General features: G+C 37.9%; 1 protein-coding gene across 1 annotated transcript in view; it reads left to right on the plus strand.

Moving 5' to 3' along the window:
• The window catches only part of C1QL1 (complement C1q like 1), a 49922-nt gene extending 41959 nt beyond the window's left edge, over positions 1 to 7963 (plus strand). The window contains exon 2 of the mRNA XM_034416019.3: positions 937 to 7963. Within this exon, the coding sequence (XP_034271910.1) occupies positions 937 to 1116 (180 nt within the window). The 3' untranslated portion in view covers positions 1117 to 7963. The remainder of the gene's footprint in view (positions 1 to 936) is intronic.
• The last annotated feature ends 11052 nt before the right edge of the window (positions 7964 to 19015 follow it).

The following is a 19015-nucleotide window of genomic DNA, read 5'->3' on the forward strand; positions in this document are numbered from 1 at the left end:
ATTTGACTCCCTAATGCTCTTCCCTCTATACACCCAATGAAGAGATGTCTCCAAGGTTTGGGATTGTTCAGGATGAAGAACTTTAATGCCTGAAGTTAATATTACCTCCTCCTTTCTGCAGATCCCCTATTTTATCTCCAAGGGCAAGTTGTGGTAATAAGAGCAGCAGCACACCTTCACCCCTACCATTCTGGTAGCCCACAGCCCACAGTTCTGAAAGACAAGTAACTGCACAGTTGCTGTTTGTTCTGTACTCCCAAGCTGAAGGATGACTGGAGCAAAGCCAAGCAAAGAGGTTCTTTAGTGGAGGGGTGGGCAAATGTGGCCCTTTTACAACCTGTGAACTTTAACTCCCAGAATTCCTGAGACACCTTGGCTGTCTCAGGAATTCTGGGAGTTGAAGTCCACAGGTTGTAAAAGGCCACATTTGCCCACCCCTGCTCTAGTGGGCCTGGCTCTAGATGGGAGAGGAGACCACCAGCCCTAGCACAGGTCTCATTCATAGCCTTTGTTTGTTTAGAAGCATCCAAATACTATTTTGGGGTCATACTAAATAGCAACCAAGAGCATATTTACACTTAGTGATTGTTACATAACTTTCCACCTTGGTGAAATTTAGCCCTTCTATATATCTCCAAATCAGACTTCAAGCTGGTCACTTGCAATGAAGGTTTACTCTGTTTTGATTTCCCCCTTATTAAAGGGAATTAAAGTGAGCTGATTAGGAAGCCAAAAATTAAATAGGAAAATGCAACAGAGATAGTCCTTCTTCGGTGTTTCTGTATCCTCATCCTTTCTTGCATATTGGCTTTGAGAATTTTCACTGCTGCTACTATTTCACCTTTTGCTTCCTCTCTCTCCCTCTCCCCCACACCCCAACTCTCCCTCTGTTCCTCTGCTTTCCCTCAAACCTTCCTATGAACTTTCCTCTCCTAGGTGCGGGCCAGTGCCATTGCACAGGATGCTGATCAAAACTACGACTATGCTAGCAACAGTGTTATCCTACACCTGGATGCTGGGGATGAAGTTTTCATCAAGCTTGATGGAGGCAAAGCCCATGGAGGCAACAACAACAAATACAGTACCTTTTCAGGTTTCATAATCTACTCAGACTGAGGCTGGAAAGAAGCCTACTGACTCCCAGCCCCCTGGATTTCTCCATGTGGCAAACTTGGCTGCTGAATCCATTAATACTAATGTCTTTGCATACAGCCAATCTCTCTCCATGGGTTATATGAAAGCAGAGTTGGGTCATTTTGTTTTTTTCCTCTAGTGGGCACTGGAATGGCCAACTGATGATTCAATCACCATCCCCATTTATTTTACCTTCCATTGTATCATGAACCACTAAGCCTTTCAACAGTATTAATACGGAGGATGAAGAGAAAGAGAGCCAAGGAGCCGGGGTGAGGCTTGAGATGTAGTCTGGAGAATTGATCATCCCATTGCCCTTGAACGCATTTTCATTTCCACCCTATATGACTTATTGAGACATGCTGCATGCTATTGTATTGGGAGTAGATTCTATATGTAAGAAAGAGGTTATGGAGACTTAACTTAATCAGTGAAGGGACTATGTGTATTGCCATCTGATCCTCCCAAGATATATTTATATGTATCTTTTTAACCATGTCCAGGGCTTCCTTAAGGCTAAACATCTTATCTGAATTTAAAGCAACTACCATTTCCGGCTAGCATAAACCAGAATGTGAAACCAACTAGAAATAGTGATTGTTCTGAACTTGGATGAGTCACTAAATTAATCTACTCAATTTACTTAAAGAATCTTCTGGCACGGGAGTAAAATAGTGGCATACATGGTCCTGGAAATCTTTTAGAGTTGTTTAGAATATTGTGTGAATGCCCTCATATCTTTACTAGAAGAGGGGATTACTGAGATTTAAAAATACTGTGCATTGTTTTCTTTTTAAAGGTAAAGTATTACTTTGCCAAGTTTCAAATGCATAGAAAAATATTAACCTTGGATTTCTGTCCCTCCATGAGGGTAGTCCCAGGTGGTTCTGCTTGCTGTTGGTCAGGTAATTATTGGTCATGTACAACTGAGTGAGTGGAAAGTCATAATCTTGTCTTTCCCAACCCAATCCCTAATACTGGTGGTGAAATTATGCAAGTTTTCTAATACAAATGGAGAACCCAGGATTGGTGAAAGTTAATTCTGCTCTACCCATCCACTCCCAAAAAACCAGATGCAACCAGGTTAAGTCAATAATTCTATTAAGTATCCAGGATCTCATGCACATGCATTTCTGTATGTGTGTACATGCAGGTTTACACATACAGTATATGTGCGTATTATCCAAACAGGTCTACTACAAGAATACTATATAACTGTATTGCCCCTCTCCTCAACTTCCGAGAGTTCTTAGAATGAGAATATAATCTCAATTCTTTCTTTGTGATTTAGTATTTTAATAGAATCTTTCTTTGTTGAGTTTTTAGAGGGTGAGATGAGGAAGCTGATTTTTCTTACCAAAGGAAGGGAAAAAAAAGAGAAAAACTTAATTCAAGCCGAGCTCTTCCTTTGGAGTCTCTGTCTCTTCTTCACTGGGTTGCTTCCCAGGTGACTGTGGTTTCTTTCTTTTCAGAATGGATGGGTCTAGGGAGAACAGGATGCTTCTGGGTCCTCATCAAGTCTCTGGCCATTAAGATTGGAAAGATCAGAAGAATGACACAGGGTTGTATGTGTAATTATCAGACTCATGTCAGACATATTTCTCTTTTATATATAATTTGTCATGTTGGCCTTTGCTAATCTTTCTGACCACAACTTATTTCTTATTTAAAATATGAAAAAACGATCAACAAGGTGAAGCTTATCAGATCTCCCCCCTCCCCAATACAGCTTGTTTATTGAGAATGTATGTTATTGTAGGTCAAAAGTATAGTTTTACTTTCTCTCATACACTCTATAAATTCATTATGCACATCCTATTGGCTGCACAGGGAAATGATCTCTACAGGGCGGTTTGAAATGAAGCTGTTATAAGAAAAATTCTTGGTAATGCGATCCTGCATTAATTGTTTACCATATGGGCAAAAGAACCTGAGCATAAAGTGTGGGCATTCAGCTTCCCAGATTTTTGTGGTCTAAAATTTAACAAGCTGGGGTCATTGATTCAACTCCAGTTGGTTCCTATGCTCAGTGGTGTTCTGGTAAATATTTAACACTGACTCTGCCAGCTCCATTGCTGCCACTGTGTGGTGCTGCTAGCCACCAGACAGCTGATCGGTGCACTAGGTGTGGTGGCTCAGGTCTTCTCTTCTTTCATCTGGCTTGCAAAATTCCAAAAAAATTAAGAATTGGTGCTTGCAAGTACAAACCAGTTCCAGCACTCCACTGATTTATGCTGATCTTTAGTTATAAAACAGATAGAAATACTTTTGAGTATATACAAAGTATATTTCTTAGTGCCACAAGTATATAAACATGATTTCCATACATCAGAAAATAAAAGGCAAAAATTCTAGCTCAAAGGATACTGTTTACAGATGCTTGAGTGTAGAATATCTTAATATAAAGGTTTATTTTATTACAAGTGAAACAAAACAGAAAAGCTACCAAATTCCATAACATGTTTTATTGCCATCTTTTTTCCCACAGAAATGCTTGTATCTCATTTGTTAGATTGGTTTTTCAGTGCCTAATGTTTAAAGATGTTTTGGATTATAACTTCCAGTTTTTTATCTAACGTGGCCAGAACATGGTCCAACATGGAGAGGAACAAGATGAAGGAGACTGAACTATTTCAGCTGTACACAAACTATTTTATTCCAACATATTGTTATCCAGAAAAATAAACAAAAAATTAATGAACCAAGACATTAAGCTAAATAAAAAAAAAGTGCAGTATTATAAGTATATTTTCACAAATGAGTTTATTGGGATTTACTGCTAGGTAAAAAATGTACTGTATTTAGAAATAGATATGGTAAATGTAACTCAATACTTAATGATCAAATTAATAAGAATGAAATAGTGAAATACATAAATATAGATTGAAAATGAAAATATGCAGATGTTGAAATATCCATAAATACATACTGCAACTCCTTACATAATAATTAAACACTAATAGAAAGCCAGCAGAGTTTTCTAGTTTGAATTTTCCTCATTCACTGGAAATATACTGTATACATCAAAATTCAGAAATTGCATTTCCATAAGACAATATGTTTAACCTGAAAATCTAAAAAGCTTCACCTGGTCAAATGACAGTGTGGGTAGAGAGATTACTACTGTGTGTTAGGATGTGAGGCATCATTCTGTTTCCTAAAAATCTTTATCAAATGAAGGAAACAGACAGAGCAAACGTGGAATAAAAGATATTGCATTATCCAGGGTTTTTTTTTACTCCCAATTATTGGCCCTGACAAATTTGGTAAATTAAAAGACATTTCAAATGTTTTTTTTTCTCATCAGATGCAGAGAAACTGAGATAAGAAAATCCCCATAGTAGATTTTCCTCCATCCATTTTTGGCCAGAAAGTCAGTCTTATTTGTCAGTATATCAATTTTTCATTCACTTTTTAAGTACTTTTTATGGCCCCCTGACAATCCTCAGATCATGCCGCTGCAATTGGGCAGTAAATTGAGCAACAGTGGACATATAATTTCCTGCCAGTTTTCTACTGAAAAAAAGAAAAAAGAAATAATGCATAAAGAATTGCATGGTCTTCAGTCATTAATTGATAATTTGAAAAAGAATCCTTGCTCCTGTTCTCACAATGTACAAAACATTTCCCCAGAATTTTAGATTGAGCCACTGTGACTCTGGGTTGCTGGAAAAAAAATGTGTGGCTTCATCCCTGATTTTTTTAATATAAAGATCATATATTCTTAATACTTCATATTTTAATAGCAATAAAGGGAAGTTCATGAAAAGAATATGTGGGTCTGTTTTCCAATCCTCTCCTCTGCTATTTCTACTGACACATAGGATCAAAATCACCCCACTGCTTTGGGGAAAAATAACACAATTTTTTTCTACCTTTAAACACTATTTTCTTAGATTTTTCTTCTAAGATGCCTTAGAAGTATTTATATCCTAAGCAGAAGGAGAAAGCGTATTTTAAATACCATCAAAACATTGCTAAGAGCCAAGATACACTTCCTGGTTTGCTGCTGAGATGGCAAAAATGGATGTTGCTTACCATCTGTTTGGCCATAAGATATGTTTGATATACCTCATCAGGTTTAGAAGACCACAAATTATGCAGGTCTGCCATCTACGTATCTAAAGGCAATTCCATATTATCACTGTTTCTATTCCGCAGCTTGCTGCTCAAAGCCAATACTTTCCTCATCACTCACTTCTACTATTCTCTACTAATATTATTAGTAGAGATTAGTAGAGATTTCAGGAGACAATTCGTGCTCTTTCAGTTGACCAGATGAGATGACAATTATCATCTCCTTCCATTGGTGACATCCACCACCCCTCCTACACTTTAGCTGAGCTACTACCAGTCCCAGAGTAATCAAAATCCACTCCATGCAACAGGAATATAAAATAAACGGTTGGTTTTCCTTCCTCATGCTTTCAGTTCATATTGCGTGTGTTTGTCTTGCCATTTGGAAATAGGAAAAAAAAAAGATAATTTGCTGCAGAAAGGCCTTCTGTTTGCAAAATTGGCTTTCCTCATTTCCAAAGTCACCCAGCTGGCTTCATATCTAAGCCAGAACTAGAACTCACAATCTCCTAGTTTCTAGCCTGGTGACTTAACCATTACACCAAATACCAGTAAAATAATACCAGTAAAATAAGCATGGGAGAGTTAACCATAATTCAAAACAAGCCCAGTTGTGCATAGTTAAACTAATCCCATCCTTGTCAATGGCTGAATAAATAAGCTCCAGTACAGAATTCACTATTGTATCACAGTGGCAATATCAAACACACTTTCAAAATCTTGATTGTCTACAATGCCCAAGCCATACTTACTCCTACCAGTCTCTTCAATGTATAAGGGCCAGGTGATTTTATGAAGTCTTGTGGATACTAGCCAGGAAAAAGAGTTAATGGGGTGCCAGATCCCGTCTGGAGAAATGGAAATGGGGACCTGTACTCTTCAAATTGTATTATTTGAATTACTCGGAGCCACAATCATAATAAGGATATTTGATTTGGGTCATCAACTTAGCTGATACATTAATTGTCTTGTAAAAAATATGATAAATCTATTAAGATCAGTCTTTTAAAATTATTTGACTGAACTACTGATTTCTCTTTTACACAAAGCACCTGACAGAAGTCATTTGAGATATGTGTCATATACCCAACATACCACTGTCACTAACTAGTTGGCTGTCCATCAAACTGTTTGACCTAATATTGCTGGATCTTTCTTGATTGTTGGACTAGTGAAACCAAGCAAATTACTAAATGGGCACTGGCCAAATCATACAAATTTACTAGTATAAATTCTAGGCCAATATAATGCATGTGAGTACCAAATATGGAAATTTATAGCATGAAAAAGAGAATACCCAAGAATAAAATATCATCTCTTATCCAGATTCTATGATATAGAAATTAAATTGCATAAATTTATAAAAATTGACTGAATTATAATTTTATAATTAAAATGATAAATCAGATTTCATGGAGAGAAAACGAGGGAGAGGGAGAGGGAGAGATCTCATAATGGATCAGGATTGGCATCATCGTGAATAGGGGGGCATGCCTGTCCTTTTTATTTCTGCTTCTCCACCATGGGAAGGTGAAAAGCAAAATGGCTATACAATCAGAATGTCTAGAGATGTCCCATTTTTGTAACTCTATAGGGAAGGCAGTTAATCCTTCATAAATTATTTGCATTGTGCCCAAAAGAATTATTTTAGCCCCAATCCAAACAAACCTGAGGCTTTTTAGGGCTTAATCAACCCCTTACTGTCCCATCACATTAATTAGCTAGCTCCATTTTCCTATTGGCACCACATTCATCTGCCTCCCCCCCACTCATGACCTAATTAAGTATGTAACATGAACAGGACCTGTGTGAAATATTCCCCATGAAAAACTGCTATATTACCAAATAGTCTATGAATAGCAGTTTTTTCTATATTAAGGGCATTTGGCATTAATGAGATATTGTTTTTTAATAATTAGCTAGATGTAAAATTAAAGACAGAAGACATTTATTAATGTCCATATTATTGGTCAATTCTATTGAAGATACTTTTAAAATGTTTACTCTGACAAATTCTAGTCAGTAAAGTTTTCTTGTAGCATATATTAGAACCTACTTGCTTTTTCTTGAACATAATCCATCACTGATGAATCACTCTTTAATTGGGCAGTTTCTATTCTGCAGCAAGTATATTTAAATTACTGCATTCTTCTCATAATATTTTAAAATGTTATTTCTCTCTTATTGTGAAAAGTGCTATTTTGCTATATTAAAAAAATGAGAGAAAATAAGTAGAGAGCCCATTCAATTTTGATGGGGAATATAACTGCTTGTAGCATCACCAAGAGACATTTTATTAATAATGGAGTTGTTGCTAAATAAACCACATGGACAGATCCCTTGCCTTTACTTAATTTAATTGTATAATAAGCAGAGAAATTAAGTCAGAGAAGAAAATCTGTAATTAAAACAAAATACACCTTAAAAATCTCTGTTATAATTTTCCTTTTGCACATGTTCTCTAGCTGTGCTTTAAGTGAGATTGCCCCAAATGGGTTTGGAAACAGCTTGGAGGACAATACAGACAGCTTTAAAGTGCAACAGTTTGACCAGAATGTCATTTTTAAAATTAAAAATAAATATATTTGCAAGTCCTACTGAAGTACAGTAGTCAATCTCATGCTTAGTAGCTCATTTATAGTTCAATATATCAAAGGATCTTTGAAAATTGGGTTGAATAAAACTATGATTCAGTTAACATGTGTTGTTATTGTTGTACATACAACTTATGAGTAAATAGAGTATACATTGACGTAAATGTGCTATTCCCATTACTGATCCTATCTTGCGTTGCCTTCTTCACAGTCAATAAGTCACCTGACTAAGTCCACCAGAGTATAGACACCTTAATGTTGCCCTTGAATGGTGTTAGAGTATAAGGAGAAAATACCAGCTACAGCTAAACTTGATTTAAAGCTGTTACACTCTTGGATTGGAGATTCAACACAATGCAGATATAGTGGGAAGAAAAAAAAATGCTGCCAGGGCATATTTATACTGTAATTAAATGCAAGTAGGGAAAAGCCTGGAGAAAGGCAGCTCCAGGCTAAATGCTGAGGAGGAGGAATCAGTGTTAATCTTTCTAAAAATAATAATATATCTATCAAAAAGGGAAGGAAAGAGACATTCCCACATCTTTGAGATAAAATAACAAATAATGAGGACAGAATGACTTAGGAAAAAAATAAGTGCATTTTATTCTCTTTGAGGAAAAGAAACTCATCACCAGTCACTGACACTAATAGATAAAAAAATAAGGATCAAACCATTTCTTCTTCCATGGCATATAATTAAGTTTATTGCTACAGGGAGTTCTGAATGACTTTTAAAGGATTTGATGAAAACTGAGGAGAGTTTCAGTCAATAAGCTTGATGCACCAATGGGAAATCCTTCCTTGAGAATAAAGGTATAAAACCCTTGTCAGAACAGAAAAGGGTGAAAATGCTATTTCAGGGTGCATTTACTACTCAATAATTGAAATCCATATTGTCCTATTAAGTTTTCAAGCTCCAACTTAACTAGAAGAAATTTGTTCATCTATGCACCACTGAACTAAAACTCTTGTATCTGTTTGCCTGTTTCTAATCGTAAATTGGGCAAAACAGTGCTTCACAGGGCAACAGTTTTTGAACTAATGTATCTCAAATGGGATAACTTATAAAATACATCCAAAATCTGGGACCCATCACTCCTATGAGATTGAAATTTGGCAGAGTTGTGACTGTTTCAACATTGCCACACTCTTGCACTGCTATTGTCATGTGATTGTCATTTCCAATGCTCTCTATCAACTTCGCATAAGGAAGTCAGAAATCCCAGGCTGGTAGGCAAATGAGTGGCTGCTGCCAGATGGAGGAAGGAATAAGGGTGTGCTGGAGGTGCCACACTATCAGGGAAGGTGCATGAGAGGTGCATACAGCAGGTTGGGATGGATGCAAAAAAGTGTAAGGGTTTGTGTGAAACACGAGTTAGGGATGTGGAGAAGATGTATGAGATGCATTGCACAAGTTTGGAAAGGTGCACAGGCATGTGCAAGAGGTATTCCACAGATCAGGAATGGTGCATGGATGTTTGAAAGGTAGTGAGTGAAGTGCATGGGGAGTGCATAAGCTTTAGGTAGGGAAATATCTCTGAAACAATGACTCAACAGATCATGGGTTATCTAGTTTACATAATGAGAACTAATTGTCAAAACAGCAGTGTTGAATCTTCATTTCCTTGAGTGTCTAAAAATCAAAATGGTAAATCAGAACCATAATAGCAGGTGACTCTCCTCTTCTTGTACATGTATAAAACAATCTGTCCTTCCCCAACATGGTACTCTTGAGCTTTGTTGAAGAACTCTCTTATCCTCAAACAGGTAACAGTAACAGAGTTGGAAGGGACCTTAGAGGTCATCTAGTCCAACCCCCTGCTCATGCAGGTATCAGCACTTTGAAATTATCCAGATCAGGAAACAGACTCCATGGAAGAGTAGAATTTAGCTTTATTGAGATAGGGAACAGAATCTTGCAAGTCCGATTCAGCCTCAGCCTCTCCTTTTACCCTAGGAAGTCAGAAAGAAGTATCTTTCCAAAGACTAAATGAATACTTCTGTTCTTTTTATTTTTGTAACAGCTTCTGAATAGTTCCCTCAGGGCCATCTCCATGGCTTGCTATGAATGAAAATAATTGACCCGCAGCAACTAGATGGCCATAGGTTGCTTACACCTGATTAAAGAACTTACCATATATTGGGGTGCAGGTCTTTAATATATTTATATTTAAAATTGCTCCAACAGATATGCCTCTGCAAATCTACAAAAATGCAAGTGAGGGAGATTACTTGCACTATCTCTTTCATTGAAGTGATATTGGTTGACATGGCTGAGGAAAGGGACAGCAATTTATCTGACAATAGCAAATGTCCAATGGTAACCTAACTGGACAGGCTGCCTTTTGACATCTGTCAGGCCCTGTTCATAGCTGCCAGCCACTCTCCCTAAGTGGAGACCAGACCAACTGTGCTTGAACACAAGGCTTCAAGAACTCTTCCACGGGATGAAGGAAGAAGGATCAAAGGTCAAGGATTTTGCATACTTCTGGGAGAGAGAATGCAAGGACTGGCTTTGCACACAAAGCAGACAGTAAAGCATTTGCACTGATACCATTTAAAGCTGGGATCCAAGTTTCAAAACCTATACAGCTGCTTTGAGTGCATAGTTTTCTGCATACAGGTTTCACAGAATGTAGAACTAAGTGCCCAGAATTCCTTTTCTCATTATATATCTACCGTATGTGCATGCATCATCTGTATATATCTGTATATATAAATATATATAAACTCTGTACCTCTGTACCAGGTAACTTACCTCTTATTGCTTTTCCTTTCTGTCTTACCAGCGTGAATGTGGCTTTCCTATTTCTTCAGATGGTTCTTTTGAACTGCTTTTTTATCCCTTGCCCTGTTTACTTCTTATCTTCCTTTGGCTTATGGCAGGATTTTTCAAAATAGATTCCATGACAACTTGATGAGATTCTGTTAGAAACTATGAACAACAACAACAATAGTTCACTCAAGCCAATTTTCTATCTCTAGGGTTTCCAGAAATCTTCCTCACACTTGCTCAAACTGGTGTTCTTAGTTGGGGGAAACAGATGTGATGGTGTCTCATGTGGCATACCTCTAATTATTATATTACCCATAATGGACAGAATGCCATTTGTATTGTATCCCTCCTTAACTAGACTGCTACAGCACCTTATGAGTATCAAATATTGAATGGATGCATCCTTTCCCCAGCTGTTCATTCCCTTCTTAATCCTAAATCCTAAAAGATGGAATGGGAGTCAATGGAAAGTAGTTGTTATTTGCAATAGCAACTTTAATCACAGGATTCAAGAAGTCAGCTAAAGCAGATTAATGTGGAAAGGAATTGTCTTCACACAACAAAGATTTAGAGGTTATTTTCTAGAAGGTTGATGATTGTTTTCTGCAGTTCTTTTCCCCTTCACAGACTCTACATTGTTATACAAGCTAGGCTTCTTTTCATTAAATACCAAATGTCAGATATCTGCAGCTTGCAAAATTTTATAAGGGATAAAGGATATTTGGACCAAATTGGCCACTGCTGACATCCCTATATATATACTAATATTTGCCATTTATTTTGAACAGGGAAAGTGCAGGGAGGAGAGCAATCTGAATTTTAGGTATAAAAATGTTACAATATAAATAGCCATGTGATTCTGTGAATAATATACCTGCATGCATCATCACAATAACTAGACTGCTCAGGAGGGTGACGAAGACAATACCAGAAGGATGAAGGGACAGAGATGTTAGAATTTCCACCCAAAATATTAGGAAACATGCTATGGGACATTCATTTCTATATAATTTTTTAAAAAGATTTTTCTGGCTAAATCAAATGCCCCCATTTCTGTGTTGACAGTCAAGAATGAGACAGCCTTAACACAACTGTTAAAACAAAACAGTTTGACTTCCTCAGTTTCACTGACAAAGAAAAGAAAGGAAACGAAAGCTTAGGAGATTCACATACACAAAAAAATAATTTGAAACTACAGTGCCTCCTGACATAAATAGCAGGTCATTTAGAGTGGGGGGAGGGGGCATTAATTGAACATAAAACATTGTCAGGTAACTTTAATTATTTATCAACGTTATTTGCTGTCCATCTCAAGGTTCAAGGACTTTAACTAATGGGGATGAGCTCTATGAAATGACTGCAGTAAACAGTTGCCATTGCACATTAAGAGATCTGGAAGTAGCTTAGGTTGTAGAGTGAATAGGGAAAGTGTGAAAATAATAGCCATATCTAAAGTTCCACTATGGTTGCACACACTAAGGCAACTTATTGTTTTTTTTGTCAACCTTTGGTGTCAAGGCACTCAGGTCATTACGCTATCCTAAAGCTATGCTTGGCTGTCAGGTAATCTAGTAAACCATTGATCTAATAAACCTCAGTTTAGCAGATTTGGGGTACTAAATCTCATAGCATGCCCTGTCCATACATCCTCTGCTGCTCTGTGTGTGCTAAATCCTGATTGCCATCCTTCGCTTCCTATTCATTATTTTATGCACATGTAAAATGTTGGTATAAAATATATCATTTATATAAAAACAAAATATATAATTATGCATGTGTATAGTATCCCATTTATTATTTTACGTGTGCATAAATTCCACTGGGATTAAAGGGATATTCTGTTTTAACAAATACCATGCCCCTCCCAATATTAGTCCATTAAAATAAGAATTACGCAGTATTTAAATTGCTAGGCTACCTGGTTCCTTGGATAAATGTGCTAGAGATTGTGCTTTAAATTTTGCATAGAGAATAGAATTGTTTCAGTTACAGGAGTTGGCTGTGCTATTTGCCTCTATGAATCTCAAGTCAATGACTTCTGAAAGTTCCTGGCCTGATTGCTTTAGGCTTATTGCAAGCACTCCTAATGAAAACAGGATCAGATTATGCCTGGAGTACAAACCAACCTTTCTTTGAACCTCCTGTTTGGGAATGTCTGTTCTGCCCTTTCCAGCCTATACTTTATTACTGTTTGAATAATTGTTTCAGACGATAATTGCTTAGCAGCAAATATCCATTTTTGAAGTGTATGCTTTAATTAGCTTTCTTTTTTCAAGAATGTAGGAGAGAAAAAGAAAGAAAGAAGCACATCCTCAAAATGAAACTTCCTGGTTTGAGTTGGGAGAGCTCAAGTGCCATAACAGAAATTGCAGCATTAGCTGCAAAATGTAATGAAAAACTGACAATTAATTCCTGGATTTCCTCCAGCCAAATATTCTGCAATTCTAACCTTTGGACTAAGCTGGATCTGAGGGCAATTTTTAGCTTAATTGGGGGAGTGGGTGGAGTACTGTAGAGAAGAAAACACATCCTTACACAGGCAGATTAAAAGACAAAGAATCAATATTTCTCCCCCTCCCTGCTCCATAATTTCTAGGAAAGAAGTGATGATGCTATCATTGTCATCTCTTGGTTTAAACATATTTTTAGCAGTTCTGATGCCACAGAATCTCCACAGATTTCCAATCCTGAGGAGAGGGATGTCAGCAGCATAATGTTGATGAATTGTATAGCTGCTATATTGCACATGAAATATTAGCCTGGATAAGACAAATCCCCTATCTGGGACCTCAAGAAAATACAGTTGCTAGCATGGAAAAAAAACAAAACACCTTGAAAACTGAAGGTATGAGGACTGCAGAAGAATCAGGAGTCAGAGACCAAACAAGCTGGTGGAGTTTACATAGCTATCATAATTCTTACTTTGTCACTGAGACTTTGCTCAAGCAGTTCAGTACTTAACATTAAAAAAGCTCCTGGGAAACCTATCAGGAAAACAAAAGTAGGAATTAATAAGGAACTAAAGCACAATATATGTTTTCTAAATAACTAATTCAGCTTTTCAGTAGAAACAAACACTATGAATTGTTCTTGCTGTAAATGAATTAATTTCAATCTTGAGGATGAGGAGCAGTTCTCTCCTTCCTTTTCTTACTTGTGCATAACTTGTACATTTAGCTGTTGGGCAGTTCATCTTGTGTAAAGCCCTTTGCTGTCACCATAGTTCATAGTGTTGCAGGGGCTTGTCAAACTGATGCTGCTTGGCCACAGTAAAACTATTTTCAAGAACCAGAAAAGTTTCCCTTTTCGCCTCCTCCACACTTGCCTCCTTCTGTCAGGAGAGGCTATCTATGAACATCGGATTTTGCCTTGGATAGCAGAAGGCTTGATTAGCAAAGGAAGAGGGCACCAAAGGTAGAATTCTAATTCTTTCTCTCATTCATTCAAACACAACATACTGGTTAAAGCATTGGAATTGTTAGAAAAATAATTTGGGGTTCCAATTCAAGTTGGGGTTATGCAAGAACTAATCAAAATAAAATTCAGACATACTATGAGAGGAGGAGATTCATTTATTCCCCAAAACAAAAAGTCTATTCCTGGGTGTAGGCTACAGAGAAAATGGGGTCCAGAGACTTTGTTTTATAGGTGGGACTGATTCTTGGTGTGGGGTTAACGGGGGCATGGTTTGTGTAGTTGCTGGTTCTAGTGTATGACTGTCAAAGGTAATTGTCAAAGGTAATGGTCCTCCCGGTTCAGATGTGAAGATTGAGGTGCTCCTGCCCAGGGTTTTGATCCTGAGGTACCTGTGAAATCTGTAAAGGAAGATTGCCCGTAGGTGTAAATTATTATGAGGGGATCTGCCATCTTCCCTTATCCTGAGAGGATTCCTGTCTCCCTGATGGAGCCAGTGATTGCTAAAAAGGGGGGCAAATCAAAGGCCTTTTAACTTTCAATAGCAGGACTATAGGAATAAACCTTAGGTCACAGGTATGGAGACCAGGTATCCAGGATTGTTGGGGCAACATGCAAATAATGCTTACATTGTAAACTGCCCAGAGAGTGCTGTAAAGCACTATGGGGCATATACAAATTTAAATGCTATTTATTTCTGGTAGGTTAGACAACTAATTAACTTTTTTTTTGTTCTTCAGACTAAATAAATGTGTATTTTCCCTGTCAATTTGCCAAGTTAATGCCACTTTTCTGCTGTTTCAATAAACCAAGTCACCAAAATCTATTCATCTGTTTAACCTCTTTGTACAGCTTTTCTTAGCATCAATGCACATTTGGCTTCATGGGGGGGGGGGGCGGAGACTGCTCTACTGATTCAAAGAACTTGTATTCTACAAGTTGGGAATAGGAGAAATGTAGGACGAGGAGGGTAAACAAGTAATGGATGAACAAAGAAAGACTTGCCAAGGACATTTTGCAACCTGAAATAAAGAAGTAAATACTAGAGATGCACCGCCACACAATCCCAGGGAAAGGTAAAGCTGCTTGAAAAAGTTGTAAACTGGTCCAGCTGTCCTCTAAAGCATCTTTTTAGACTCAAATAGAAGCACTGCACACCTCAGAGGAAACCCACACACTCTATTTCATACAGAGAAGTCGACTGGATTTGCAAATGAGTTTTATTTACAGATTGGCAGCAGTTTGCAAGTTAAAGAAGTTAAGGACACACTATGTGTCACAGCAAACTCTGTCCTCTTATCACTATTCACTGCCCCACCCCCTAGTACAGTCCAGGAGCCATGCTGGCTATGCAGTTGGGGAGCAACAACATCTAGTGCCTATGGCTACCACTATCACCACATTCCTTCTTCCTTCCTCCAGAGATTGTAGTTGTTGCTGACCTGCTTGCCTGCTCTGGAATGCCTGCAATCTCCATTCTGTGCTGCAGATCAGTGCTTGTTTGTTTTTTCCCCAGAATGTGCCTTCTTCTCCCATGCACTGTGTCCTCAGGAAGGACATTGGTCAGAGCTATTGATACAATAGCTAATATAATTTAAAATTTAGATTTGTAATTCCAATGTCACATTTATATCTACATTTCATCTGCAAAACATACATAGGGTTGTCTTCCCAAAAAAAGAAGAGTAGGTGCAGTTCTCTGGAACTGCCTCACTCACATTATTGCACCATGAGGAATATTCTTTTTTTTTAATTGGAAGAACGATCACAATTGAGGCCAAATTTATATTACTGAGAAATTTGTTAAGTGAGTTTTGCCCCATTCTATGACTTTTCTTGCCACATTTGTTAAGTGAATCACTGCAGTTGTTAAATTAGTAATATGGTTGTTAAGTGAATCTGGTTCCCCCCCCCTTTTTTTAAAATTTGATTTATATGCCGCCCTTCTCCGGAGACTCAGGGCGGCTTACAATGCATTAAGCAATAGCCTTCATACTTTTGTAATTTATACAAAGTCAGCTTATTGCCCCCACAAACTGGGTCCTCATTTTACCTACCTTAGAAAGGATGGAAGGCTGAGTCAACGTTGAACCTGGTGAGATACAAACTTACAGTAATTGCAGGCAGCTGGTGTTAATCACAATGCTTTTAGTCTGCTGACCCACCGGGCCCCCTTGACGTTGCTTGTCAGAAGGTTCCAAAAGGTGATCACATGACCCCAGGACATTGCAACCATCATAAATGTGAATCAGTTGACAAGCATCCAAATATAAATCACATGATGCTGCAATGATCGTAAGTGTGAAAAATGGTCATAAGTCTCTTTTTTCAATGCTGTTGTAACTTCAAATAGTCACTAAGTAAATTGTGGTAAGTTGAGGACCACCTGTATATTGATTTACAAAGGTGGCAATTGACACAGAAAATCAGGATAATGGAGGCAGGCAGCTCATCTGACCTTGTGATAGCATACCTGTCCTTCAAAACCAACACTGAGCTTCTCTTTCCTTTTACCCAATCCAATACTCACATGAGCAGAACAGCAATCATACCAGTAAAATATGCCACACTTAAGCTGTATGTTCTCTCCAGATTCTAATATTTGATGCATCCCTTCAAAATATGAGGGGGGGGGGAGAATCTAATCTAATATCTATTCAGAGTATTGGATAAGTTTTCAGTGACAAAGCCCAGACTTAGTATGTCTTGAAAGACATGGAATGTTGTGTGTGGTTGGGGTTTTCCTTCCCTTTTCCTGATTTGGGAAATACTTCTTTTCCTTTTTGAATGTGTTGATTTGATATTTGTGGCTTGTACTAATGTTTTCATTTTCCTGCTTTTAAGAAGTGGGAAACTCTGCCATAGAAGTTTAGCAATTGAAATTCAGCTATGAAATAGGAAAAACCTTCTGGGAGAGAAAGGAAAAGGCTTTTTAATAAGCAGCAGTCTCCTGCAGCTGTTTTGTAACAGGCACTGTCACATCCCCAATGTCAAAAATACAGCTAAGACCTGAAGAAGACAAACCACCCCAAGTCAAGCCTTCAGCACCCCCTTTTTGTTATCCCAGTCAGCTTGAGTGAGCAGTCCTGCCATTAACTGATAGCTCATATTCTGAAAATGACACTCCCATGCCTTTGTGGCTCCAAAAAGGGCCACAGGCTTTTAAAGTTTTGCAGACATGGACAAAGCAAAAAAGGATTTCATGTCTTTGGCAGAATTCTTAGTTCAGATCCATACTGTTCAATTATCAAAAGCACAGACCACCCCATCCCCTATTTCTCAAGTGCAAGAACAGACAAAATTGTCCTCAATTTATTCTCAGTTCACTGCAAATGCAGTCTTGCCTGTGTTTTGAAATTGTCTTCCATCCTGAGCCATCTTAAGTCCTTCCATAAACTTGATCCATTGCATCTCATTCAAATCTAGCAACATTCCAATTCTGGCTAGAACAATTGGGATCCATTCCCAGTATCTGGTCATTATAACCTACAGTGATTTCATACTGGTCTACAGGAATATTATTTTCTCAGATAATCAGCAGCTTCCATTTTTCCTCTTCCAGTTCATCCATAAAGACCTTGGAGTTTGGTAGTCTTATGGTCACAATTGTTTTTTCACATATTCATTGCCACAGTTTCTATGGGCCCAGAATGAAACAGTGTTTCTTTTGCTTTGATCACTGAAGCAATAATGATACAATAAAAGAAAGAGGAAAAAATCTGTACTAGAGTCAAAGAAAAAGAATGTAGGAAGGGCTGGTGGTGAAGGAATCCATATGTTGCAAACATATGGAAAAGGAAATGGAACTACTGAGGAGGAAACAATACCGAAGAGAGAAAGCAGGCAGCGATAAATCTTATTACCTGCCTACATAAGGACCAGTCAGTAAAGTATGACTTTCCTGCATTGAGGAAAAAGTCAAGATACAGGGAAATGACCAGGGATGAAATGGTTCTGGTTTGGACCAGATCGCCCAATCCGGTAGCAATGGCGGCGGGTGGTTCGGAGAACCGGTAGCAAAAATCCCTGCACACCCCCCATGCCCAGCTGAGCCGCATTGTTTTTTTTATTTTTAAAAGCATTTATTCTACAACTTTTTCCGCCGAAAAAATGCTTTTAAAAGTAAAAAAAAAAGCCTCTGATGATCGCGCGGCTCAGCTGGGATCATCAGAGGCTTTTCAAACCATTTTTTTCTGCAACCTCTTCCAGGGAAGAGGTGGTTAAAAAAAATGCTTTGAAAAGGCTCTGACTATCAGGCAACTCAGCTGGGATCATCAGAGAGACTTTTAAAGCATTTTTTTCTGCAACCTCTTCAGCGGAAGAGGTGGTTTAAAAAATGCTTTGAAAAGGCTCTGACGATCCCAGCTGTGTTGCCTGATCGGCAGAGCCTTTTCAAAGCATTTTTTTGCATTTGCAGAAAAAATGCTTTGAAGTTTTTTTTTTAAAGTTGGCCATGCCCACCCAGTCACATTACCCCCCCCCACCAAGCCACGCCCACAGAACCGGTAGTAACAAATTTTACATTTCACCCCTGGAAATGACCAATTAGGCTTTATACTGGCCATAATTAATTTCCAAGGTAGGTGGATGGTTAAGAAATATAATAAAGCAATCAATCAATTCAGCCTGAGAACCAACCTAACTCTATTGTGAAACCAGTGTAATTCAATTGGAATTTGTTAAGTCAATTTTGGAAGCAGCATGGGAGTATCCGTCCTTACTCTGTCACAATTCGGACCCTTGTGCTGTAGACTAGATCTTACCCAGATTCTGTTAGGTTAGACCAGATCAAGTGATATTTGCATCTTTTCTTTCTCATTTTCTTCATTGTGGTGTGGAAATGAAATGTAAACTTGAAGAAGCTTACGTTTGGTGAAATGGTTAGTTAGTTTACTTTATTGTCATTGCACTTCATACAACGAAATTAAATGCCATCTTCAGTGTGGCATTATAACTATAAAAATAAAACACAAACACACATCCTTTGCATTCTATACAATTAAATTGAAAACCCCTGATG

This window comes from Pantherophis guttatus, chromosome 4, assembly GCF_059756535.1.
Source record: "Pantherophis guttatus breed Tessera chromosome 4, ASM5975653v1, whole genome shotgun sequence".
NCBI classification, from domain to species: Eukaryota; Metazoa; Chordata; class Lepidosauria; order Squamata; family Colubridae; genus Pantherophis; species Pantherophis guttatus.